This window comes from Electrona antarctica, assembly GCF_951216825.1.
Source record: "Electrona antarctica genome assembly, chromosome: 13".
NCBI classification, from domain to species: domain Eukaryota; kingdom Metazoa; phylum Chordata; class Actinopteri; order Myctophiformes; family Myctophidae; genus Electrona; species Electrona antarctica.
Genome location: NC_136794.1, coordinates 19,774,744 through 19,786,484, shown reverse-complemented (window position 1 = coordinate 19,786,484; position 11,741 = coordinate 19,774,744). Strand labels below are relative to the sequence as shown.

Below are 11,741 nucleotides of genomic sequence, written 5' to 3'. Positions count from 1 at the left end.
TTAAGCCCTTAAGTATGTCCTCATATGACAAATAGCAAAACTAGCCAATCTACAAGCTCACAATTCACCAGGTAAGGACACATTGTGAGTTTGTAGATGTTGTGTCATTGTTCTTGGCATCAGTGACCTTTAAATTAAACCCGACATCATCACATGGGAGGGTCAAAGGGTCAAGCATGTGCTGTATCTCTCCCAGCTGCCTTGGTTGTAGTGACATCTACTGGACCACTAACTCAGACTGCCAGCAAGTTAGTGATTTGACTGATTACATTTCTAAAATAATATAATTTGTCAATACATTTAAAACCCATCTATCAAACTAAAAATAATCTTCAAACCTGACAGTCACATCTGAGTCTTCCAATTCTTCCAGGAGATAAATCAAGTGTTTTGTGTTTTAAGTATAAAAAAGATGACTTGGCTCATGTCTATGTTTAGTCATTTTAGTATGAAATGTAAAGCTGCCCTCAAAAAGTGGACATTGTACAACCTTTATGCACGACCTAAAAAATACAAAATCTAAACCGAACGGAAAGTCAACTGTTACAGAAGAGTTTATATTGACAAAATTATACAGAAGTTTGATCAACTGAATTTTGAATAAAGGAGGCCAACATGTACTACACGTGTGAGGCTGTGTAATAATAAACACAATTGAATGTCTTACTAAAACCACACATATAGGTAGCCTAAACCTACAGATCTTCTGAGGAGAACCTCATGTCACCATGTGAAGACAAAGAAATTAAAATAAAATAAAAATCACAGGAAACATTGAGCATTGAAACATTCCAGTAAATACACTGCTCGGTGTATACAGAGACAAAGAGACAAGATATATTAACACAGAACAGAAAAACCTAAAATACAATCTTATAAATTCAAAGAAATAACAAAAGACAAAGAAAAGAAAACATACATTTACTGACAGGCATAGATGACACAATTTGTAGGGACGTGTACAAAACATTTCATACAAAAAAAGAAAGTGATGAGCAGTGCTGTTACAAAAAAAAACAGAGACAAAAAGAGTACCGCTTTGAGCAATACATTGACACCAATTCACCTGGACTGATTGGGCAAGGTATAGCACTGATATAAGTCCTACCAAGCCATTACATTAAGGTGATAGGGGGTTCAAAAAAAGACATGGTCAGATTACATGGTGACAGCATAATTTACCTTAGCTTTTGGTCCATCAAATAGCATCACTTTAAAACACCCTGCACAACGACCCTCACAGCTACAGGGGAGAATTACTCTGGTATTCACTGTCCAATCATACAGTACTGCATGACCAAGTCACCCTGAGATTGTAGTTGAATTTGGCAATTACCTCCAAAACATGGCTTTTGAGTCTTTCTGTTACAACACATTGTTTTGAATTAATAATAATTCAGGAAAACAAAAAATAAAAAAAGATTGTTTGAATTACACATGAAATAGCCATTTTAAGGAGGTTTTTTTTAAATATCACAAAACCAGTTCCTATGCAAAGCCTACTATAAATAGCTGTTCAGTCAAAATATAGGATATGCAAATAATGCATATCACTTGAACTGTATATGTTTCAGAGGGACTATAATATAAAAAAAACATAATTACATTGATTGTAATTTCCATCTGGAGAATTATAATACATGAGCAACTTAAAGGAGGGGCTTGCTAGTTGGGGCAAGCAGAATGACTACAAAAAAAAGAGCACATAAAAGCATAATATAAAAAGTGAACAAGAATAGATTTGCATGAAGACACACATGGACGTAAGCAAATCCACAGTTCAATAAAATCAGGTCTCAGGAATCAGGAACAGACCTTTCTAACAAAGAACATGTTTTTGCTCAATTGTGTACCATAAAAAGACAAAGGAAAATCATGAAACATTATTAACAAATAAGTAGCTTTGAAACTAACGGCTTCCTATGTTTCCAACAACATATTGTACAAAATAAGGCATTTCCTTGTGTGTGTGTGTGTGTGTGTGTGTGTGTGTGTGTGTGTGTGTGTGTGTGTGTGTGTGTGTGTGTGTGTGTGTGTGTGTGTGTGTGTGTGTGCGCGCGCACGTGCTGCAACCGCATATTTGTCTCTTGCTGACCCCACCCTCCCCACTACCTCCATTGATAAAAAGACTATTTAGGGACATGGATTGACTATTTCTTGTGTTAAAATATATATATAATATATATTTCTTCGTAGCATGACTAAAACAAAACAAGGAACAAGTCGGGTGTGGAGTACATGAGAGGTTGTAAGAAGTTTATAAAGTGGAGTGCGGAGAATCACTCCATTACTTCGCTGGCTGCTACGGTGACAAGCTGGAGAGGAATCTCAGCGTTGGCCAGGATGTCCTGGGCGTGGCTGGAGCCCTGCTGGATGTTGGTGAGGATGAGTGTGGTACCACCCGCCGTGGTGATGATACTGTCCGAGGACCCCGCAGACTCCATCGAGGCGACCACAGCACCGCCAGAGTTCACGCCTTTTTTGTTCTGATGCGTTTTAATGTGCTTCGCCAGGTGGTCACTCCGCATGAACCGCTTGGAACATTCCGGGCAGACAAACTTCTTCTCCCCTGCCAAGGACGGAAGAAAGAAAACAGAGTTGGGGCAGAGATACAGAAATTGATCTTTGACAAGTTTGAAGAGGACCCGCCGCTATTTTTCTATGTCTATCTTTTTCAAATATTAGGTGGTTGTTAAAAAAAAGAGAGGAACATAAAGTGCGACTGCAAGTTGAGCTTGTATTATGAATAAAATGAATACTAAAGGTCTGTAGTCTTGATTATGATTTTCACGTCAGATAATTAACCCGTTACAGCATAGAATTACTATGAAGGCCACTCTCTGATCAACATCGTCATTGATTGTAATACATGGGCAACTGGAAAAAAGAAAAGGAAAAATCAACTTGGTTAGTACAATGTAACAGGTAATTGTTAATATTTAAGCCTTTGAGGATAATGAAATGCTACTGTAGTCTGTATTGACTGATTACTCTCTTTCAGCCAATAAAGCGATCACATATACACATAATTTAGACAATTAGCTGACATCTTTATCCAGAGCGACTAACAAAGTGCATGATTTGAGTAAATGGCATGAAAAAAACACATGCACAGCACATGTGTTTGTGTGCGCCTCACATTTGGCTTATGGCTGTTTTTAAGTTCTGGGTCTTTGCCCAGTGTTAAGTAAACAAACCATTGATTATTGTTATTTTATTTATTTGGATGGATATTTTAAAAGCCAATACTCTATTATTAAGAATGCATATTACATAAATAGAAAGATATAGTGCACAGATTTGGCACATATTTCAACATACTATAAGGACACATATTTCAACATACTGATCAACCTTAAAACAGCATGCTTTCAAAGTTTGCATAAGTACACTGCTTTTGCGTTTCATTGAACCCTGGGCAAGATAAACCAGACAAACATCCATTACGAACATTTTAACAGGTAAGCCAAGATAACCTCTGTTATTTCATGCTCAGGCCGCACCATTAAAACATTCCCCATGCACAGTCGAGGTGTTTGAAATCACTGCAGATTCCGACATGCAGCGCTATACGGGAGTGATAAAAAGAGAAGCACTGCACCTGTGTGTGTTCTCCTGTGCCTCTGAAGTTCATCGCTGCGTGTGAATCTCTTCCCACAGAACATCCAGCTGCAGACGAACGGCCGCTCCCCAGAGTGCCAGCGCAGGTGTGCTCGCAGGTGGGATGTCTTTCCGTACACCTTCCCACAACCAGCGATGTGGCAGATGTGTTGCTTCTTCTTCCCCATGCTGGAACCTCTGAGAAACACAGACACATCTCTGTGTATGCCCGCGCAGAAGGAGTGTACAGCGTCTTGCACACTGTTTCCCAAACAGTGGGTCGGGGTCACATTTTTGTGGGTCCCTTTATTTTTTGTTCCCTACATTTTGATTTTTATTATTATTATTTCAAAACACATTCCCCAAAAAAGCAATGGGTTTCATGAACAAGAATCAATGTCAATGATTTTTTCAGTCATTTCATGAAGAAGAAAGAAAGAAGAGAAATCTAAGAAGTAGTGAAAATGGCTGATCTACAAGTTGTGTGCTTGTCTGCTATTTTCATTAATTTGGGTCCCGGGCAAACATCTAATCTCTCTTTTGGATCACAGGCTAAAAGGTTTGGGAACCGTAGAGAGTTGAGTGTCTTGCAGAGCTGCAGTGTGTAAACTCACCTCCCCCCAGACTCTTTGCAGTTGGGGCAAGTGCACGCCACTCTCCTCAGCCTCTTGCCCTCCTGGCCGAGCTGGTCATCGTCTTCCACCAGCCTCACTCGTAGGTGCGAAAGATCACTTTCGTTCAGGGTAGAGTCTGTCCCCAGCTGCCAGTCCTCAGAGTCTGGCTCTTGCTTTATCTGGATGTCTGGGCGCCAAAGCAGAGGAATCAATTATTGGATCAATATCAATAAAAGCTCTGATAATAACATGCCAAATTGCCCACAAAATGCACTGTGAAAAGTGCTTCCCACCATTCCTGGTGGGAAAGGTTAGTCAATTCATTCAGACAGTCTCTCAGTAGACTATGGACAACTTGATGCAAAGAAAAATCAACAGTCGTTGAGAATTAAATATAATGAATGAATTACTTATGTAATAGATTGAGGAGGTTTCAAGAAACTTAGAAGAAGCTACGTGTTCTGTAGCGTTTTACACACAATCAACAGGCAATGATTGTACCACTGGCAACAATACCCTATATTATGTACCAAGTTTGGCCTTCCTCTAAGGGCTAGGCCATGTTGTGTAGGCCATCTCTAGACAAGATGATCAGCTGGATGGAAGGATAAACGGCTCACCTAGCCCCCTGGAGTTTAGACAGTGACTTAGCTGTAGACTTAATCGGGTATATGCCTCTATGAATAGAGACGGCACCGGATTTCTCCTCCCATCCACTTGCATTAAGTTGCTCAAAAGCGCATGAGGCGATTTCACTCAGGAACAGAGTGCATTCTGGGATGGATTTGCCCCAAACTCATGAACGCGCTGGCCGTTGACTATCATTGCACGCGTTCACGTATGAAACAGCGGCGTTCACGTATGAAACAGCGTTCACGTGTCATCATGAACGTGCACAATGATAGTCAACAGACCAGCGCGTTCATGAGTTTGGCCCAGCACTGCAATACCAAATTCGGCCACTATGTCCATTTCGCCTCAGGGTTTCCTCCGGGTGCCGTCTCTATTCATATATACTCTAAGGTATATGCACAGCAGCCATTTTGGGAAGAACTCTCCCTACTTCCTTCACAGGTGTTACCGATGATACGAATTGATGCCATTACATTTAGTGTACAGTGGTTCTCAAACCTTTTAATTTCAAGGACCCCCAAATGACAGTGTACACTCTCAGAGTTACACACCCATATTTACTGGACCATTTGGAACCCCCACTCAAGGACACTTTTTGAGACCTACTGGTGTAGCAGTGTTTCCAGAGAGCCAACATGCACAATAGCAGCACCCTGACTCTGACCAGAGCCTTAACACTTATGATGCTAAAGACGTGTCCACATGTCCTCTCAAATAAAACCGCAGGGTGCGTCAGACGTGTGTGGACTTGTCTTAAGGTCTTTATCGATATAAAACGGGGTCACTGAAATCCTTTTAATTTTTTTGTGGACGTTGCAAGGCAACGTCTTACTTCGTGCTCCCGTAGCCGTTTTGCTGCGTACGCAGCCATTCACGTACTTGTTTACGGACCGACAAACTTCCTTATTTACTGAATCTGAATCTACTCCACGCTGCCTCCGCTCCCTCTACAGCCATGTCATCAAGACAGGTCTGTTTGATTTCTCATATTCCACCCTGAGGTGCATTGAAACTGTGCACTCATATTCCCACTAGGCTATGGAGGAAATCCCACTTGACATTTTTCAAATCAGCCTCATGGTGGCGCTTAACAGGCCAAGTCACATCTTTACATATAACTGCACCAATCTGCATAAAACTTTGTATGCGAACCCCAAACGAAATTGAGGTGTATTTCATTGGTATTGCAGAAAAAAAATTCCCAACTAAAAAACAGGTTTCTAATTTATATAAAGCACTGGATGATGTTTCTCAAAATACATGGTACATTAAGGATAAATGGGAATTGGAATTAAATATAATAATTGAAGACAAAACCTGGGAGGACATGTGTGAAGGTTGTCACAAGGGAATAAATAGCCAGTTGTGGAAGGAATTTGATTGGAAACTCAAAACTAGATATTTCAATACTCCTCTGGTCATTTCTTCATACGTGAAAACACCATCCATAGAATTATGTTGGAGAAATTGTGGGGGAGTTGGAGACCATACACACATTTTTTGGGATTGTCCAATAATTTCAGGGTTCTGGAAAAATGTTAAAAAGGAAATTGAAAGGTGTTTGGGGTTGAATATTCCTTCTGGACCCGAGTTATTTCTGCTGGGAATTATACCCGAGGAGTTGCGTGGATGGAGTTACATATTAAGGATACTTTTACTGATTGCTAAGAAAATGATAACAGTAAATTGGAGGGAGGTAAAACCACCTACTATAACCCAATGGAAACAGAGACTGAAGCAGGTTTATATAATGGAGGAAATGACGGCAAGGTTACAATTAAAAATGGAAAGTTTCATACTTAAATGGACTTCTGTAATATTGTACTTGGGTGTTTCGGTGTATGTGTAGAGGTCTAAGAGTGCTGAGTAGGGGTTGTTGAGTCTATAAAAATGCTTCGAATGTTGGATATCTGCTGTATATTGTATTGTATTGTGAGTCATGTCTCCTGCTGTTCCCTGCCTTGTCCTGTACTGTCTGAAGAATGCTGTGTTTTTGAAGTTTGTCAAGCTGTTTTTCTGTTTTTCTTTGATTTCTTTTATTGTCTCTGTTTTTGTTATGTATTTTTGTTTTCTTGTATTCACATTTATGTTTGATTTCTGTTTCATTGTTCGTGTTTCATTTTTTGAAATAAAAACAAAGTTAAAAAAAAAAAACTTTGTATGCGCACTCCCTACAGGCCAAGGAAGAATGTCTAGCCTGCATTTTTCAACTCTGCCGTTTAGAATGCCACCAAAAGGATGACTTATGTGCAACACTTTTTATTATATTAGTCTTTAAGATTTTATCAAAATCTGATAGTAGTTGGTCGACATGATCTTCATAGTCATGTATGTAATCAAGCCGGATCTGTCATTTATAATGTATGCCAGCCATTAATTCACAACACAACATGCATTCATCTTCATAACATTACTAAGCATTATGAATATACTGTTACGTCACAAACGATCGTATCGAGGGGCACTTTTTCTAGTTAGTATTATAATTTATCCGTAACACAGAAGGAAGTAGGGAAGTGGCCCGGAAGTAGGAAACATTATTCTGTGTGCATAGAGCCTATTGTAGGCTAAAAGTGCTGGTTCATCTGCCAAGCTTTCTGCCTACTCAACATTTGTTGGAAATGTAGGGAAGAGGTTTACTTGATCTGTTTGACACCTAACAAATGTCCACCGGTCGCGACTTCCTAACAATAATACAGCACATTGCTCCTCACAGCCTGAAAGTGAAGCTGTCTCCTATTTTTGATACCAAAGAGTTTCTGTACCTGCGATACTGTTCATGTCGACCTCATGCTGTGCCAGCGAGTTGATGGTCACCGTTTGCAGGTTGGGGATCTGCCCCGTGCTGCAACCCAAGGACAGGGTCTGGATCGGAGCCAGGGTTATCTGTTGGGGTGGCGTGGTGGGCAGTTGGAGATTCTGCAGGTTTTGCACGCCTTGCACCTGGAAGGTTTGCCACTGGATCTGGCCCGACGCTGTGACCGTCTGGGCCTGAATGATAAAGGTCCCCGGGTTAATCAGCTGGACGTTCTGCATGCTCTGACCACCCGACATCATCGTTTGGACAACCTGACCATTACTGGACTGGACCGGCACCTGCTGCAGCTGGATAATGTTCTGGCCTGAAGACACCTGTATGTGCTGGACCTGGTTCTGATGGATGTAGCCTTGCTCTGTGGCCATGGATGGCATCGAAGTGTCTTGCGTCAGCAAACCCGACCCGTTTGTTGAATCAGGCAGCTGAGAGGACGTTGGCACATATATTTCTTGATTTGAGTCATTTACAGTTAGTGTCGGTGCATCGCCTGTCTTCTCCATGCTCTCAGAGCAATCCACAGATTGACTGGTCATAATTAGTTGGCCATCAGCGGTGATCCCTGTTGCTATAGTCTGAGCACCAGACAGGCCAAGGGAGTCCAAATCCACACTATTAATGGGAACAAAAGTAATGTTCCCCGGCAAACCCACAGGCACATTAGTGACAACCTGGCCTTGGTTGTTGAAGGTGGAGCTGCCAATAGTTTGTGATATGAGGTTCTGGTTGTTGGTAAGGATGTCTCCAGCCCCTTCCATTGTGGACGTGGAGAAGCTCAGCTGACCATCAGCTGTCTGAATCTGAGGAATCACTTGGTACTGAATGTTAGGCACTGTGTTGGCAGAGGAGCCATCTGTTCCTGATGTCACAAAGATTGGCTGAGACTGGAGGTTCTGGAAAGGAAGAACATACTGTCCGTTTGATGTTAATATCCCCTGACTCTGGATATGTATCATCCCAGAATCATCGTTTGCTGCCGTGGTGGGAGATAGCACCTCCCATCTATCGGTCCCAGTAAGCTGTATAGATGTGAGATCTGTCGTCTGAGGAAGAAAAGAGGAAGCTTTCATTAAAGAAATGCCTGTTACTCAATTAAATCTAAGTGATAGGATGGGGTTGTTTTTTTTACATATTCCTCTGGAGTTCAATTACGAATTAACCAATAACGTTTTCAAATTCAAGCAATTTTCAACCATTTGTCCCACCTGCCTATATGATCCTTGTTTTACCAGCCTCTAACCATCCTTGAATTTGCAACAAGCCAAATGTTTTGTGCTTTAAACTAATTCTGTACTTAATGTGACTACTCAAGTTAATGTAGAAGTAAAATAATATTTCTGCCTCTAAGGAGATATATCAAGCTGAAATAATCAAATGTAAATGTTCATCGGGACATGAACAAACGGCAGTTTTGTACAGAAATAAAGAATGAATGCTTTTTTATCAGGTATCATCTCTGTCAGCTGAAATATAGTAAATTTCTGTTTTTAGTTAGCCATTTAAATGGTTTCATATGCGCAATTTATAAATTAATTTATAAAGTGTCAGTGAAATTGAATGGAATTCCTGTGCATGTTAACCTGGGGTCAGAGACCCCCTCGTTGAAAGGTTTTGTGGTGTGGTGAGATGGATTGTGAAATTTGAGAATATCATTCTATTAGGGTGGAAGTAACAAAAAATACTTTATATAAGTGCATATAATTGAATGAAAACAGTGACCCACCTTTATATTGTTCATAACTACAGCTCTGTCATTACATGTATCACTTACAGTCAAGAGTGCGCACTGATTTCATGTCATAAAAAACATTTCTTTGACAATTATACTGTTCCACAACTGTTGTTTTACATCAACCATCAATATCAACAATGTATTCCATCTCCCCATTGCAGTACAGCAGAAAAAACAAATAACAGATTTCTTGCACATTCTTTGGGGACTTACAGTACGAGTAGGATTTTGTTGCATGTAATTAGGGATGTACCGATCAGATATTTTGGCTGACATCGATATCCAATATAATGAATTGCTGTTATGGCCAATAACCAATATAACCGATATGATCTCATTCTGTTTTAAAAATTATAATAATTTTGACCATTCTGAAAAAAGGCGTATAAACACTGAATTTAAAAAAAGCAATGCCTCTTTATTCTAAAACTAGGGATGCACCGTTATTGAAATGTTGGCCCATATGATCCCATGAACATAAACAGCTTTAATGTAGTATTTTTTTATTTAAAAATGTTCCACTTCCAACTTGTTGACTCTTTTGAAAGCTTCCCCAGAGAACAATGATAGAATTTGTAGCCTTCATCATCCCAAAAGGCTTTTTTTCTCCAACATAATTATTATAAAATAAATTGCTAAAACCGATATCGATCCGATACGATATTGCAGTTTAAGGCCAATATCGTCCGATACTGATGTGAAGAACTATTAATTGTCCATCCCTATCAATAATGTAAACCTATATTATTTTTGCTATTTAATTCACTTACACCATCATCAATCACTTGCATTTCCATCAACTCAAATTTCAAGTTAGTATGAAAAGGAAAGGAAAATATGGTACATTCTTAGGCATTTGTGTGTAGACACTGCACTGCAGTAAAAAACAAGCCACAAAAAAAAAGTTACAAACCACTTTTGTTAATAGGGTTCCTATAGTTCCGCCACCACTATTATGATCATTAAAGACATTTATATTGTGGCTTATTAGCATATTTAGCAGAGGTGGTGACTTACCACATCAGCACCTCTATCCACCTCTGATGATGGTGACCCGACCTGGCTGCAGGTGGTTGCTAGCAGGTCAAGCGGTGACGGCTGAGTGTCCTACTCACAATGGGCGGGTTTAAAGGGAAGAAAGTGGGTGGCCGTTAGTCCAGGCCACAGAGGAAGTTAGATTTATCGCTAGTAGCTAGGAAAGTTTGAAACGTGTGAACTTCACGAAGCACTCACTCACTTCAAACAGCAGAGATGCACACTGGTTAGCCCGTAAATATAAAGTTACCTGATTGTTTCTTCCATTGTCTTGTTGTAGAAAGTCGCTATGACTGCTATCCACGTCCAAGGCAGCCATTTCCTCCGGTTTCACTGGCTGTTCTGGCGCTGTGAAAAAGGAAAACACAGTAGAAAAGCAGTGCTACACGTTAGCTAAACAAACCAGATGCTCCAATAACGTTGCAACGTTTCAATTTAGGTGAATATTTTAATCCAGCGTTCAATGTCACGGTAGCTTTGAGTGACTGACCTCACAGAAAAAAGACTGATGTAATGATAACGATAGGTAAACTGACTGCTGCATTTTATTTTAGCTTGGTTGGTAGGCTAAGACGCTCTGATGCTAACGGGATATCCTTCACTGCTAGTAACCACCAACGAGAACATAGCGTAGGGCGCTTACGTTAGCTCGTTAGCTTACGTTGCTTAAGGAATAAGATGGATATTACATACCAGTCATGGCGTGACTTCTTTTTTTATTCGGAAAAGGTGTATAATCACATGTCACCAGACATGATCGGCAAGTTCTATTGATTGTAGGCGCGCAGCAATATGTGATAACTGTCAATATTATTTCTATTTTGATTGACGGGCAGTAGGAAACACAAAGGGTTGGGCCTCCAGCGTAGACCGAGACATTTTGCGTCACATACAGGAAGTCCCGCCGTTCTTCCCAAACGTGATTGGCTAGCGGTGTTATGAACTGTGGTGTTATTTGTCAGTTAACACGCCAGTCATTTCGGTCAAATTAATTTCCTGTTTGTTTATGATGCGCCTGTTTTGCTTTTGGCCATGGCCAGAGTGCTGCTGCGAGTGAGAGAGAGACCGAGGGTATAATCAGCAGGGTTTAATGTTTCTAATTAATAAGTTGTAGACTATAGGCTACTCACACAGCTATTTTCATAATAGCTTTAAACGTTGCATTGTTTAACAGTAGTTCCCAAACTTTTTCATGTCAAGGACTCCCAAATTGACACTAATTAGCCCACGGACCCCCATTTGAAAAGATACGGCAGGGACCCCCATAAGAGAAGATTTCTACGGATTTAGCAGTGATTCTCAACCCGTCTAA

The 11,741-nt window shown here is 40.4% G+C and overlaps 1 protein-coding gene across 2 annotated transcripts; it reads right to left on the bottom strand.

Moving 5' to 3' along the window:
* Positions 1-429: 429 nt before the first annotated feature.
* Positions 430-11,289, bottom strand: sp3a (sp3a transcription factor). Of its 2 annotated transcripts, none has more exons than XM_079518297.1 (7): positions 11,123-11,289; positions 10,680-10,777; positions 10,412-10,501; positions 7,613-8,705; positions 4,215-4,401; positions 3,602-3,798; positions 430-2,569 (listed from the first exon to the last, which is right to left on the bottom strand). In XM_079518297.1, the coding sequence occupies exons 1-7, from the start codon at positions 11,127-11,129 to the stop codon at positions 2,280-2,282; spliced, it is 1,962 nt and encodes a 653-aa protein (XP_079374423.1). In that variant the 5' UTR covers positions 11,130-11,289; the 3' UTR covers positions 430-2,279. The 2 variants fall into 2 exon arrangements, with proteins under 2 accessions (XP_079374423.1, XP_079374424.1); XM_079518298.1 differs by lacking the exon at positions 11,123-11,289 and adding an exon at positions 10,920-11,044.
* Positions 11,290-11,741: the final 452 nt, after the last annotated feature.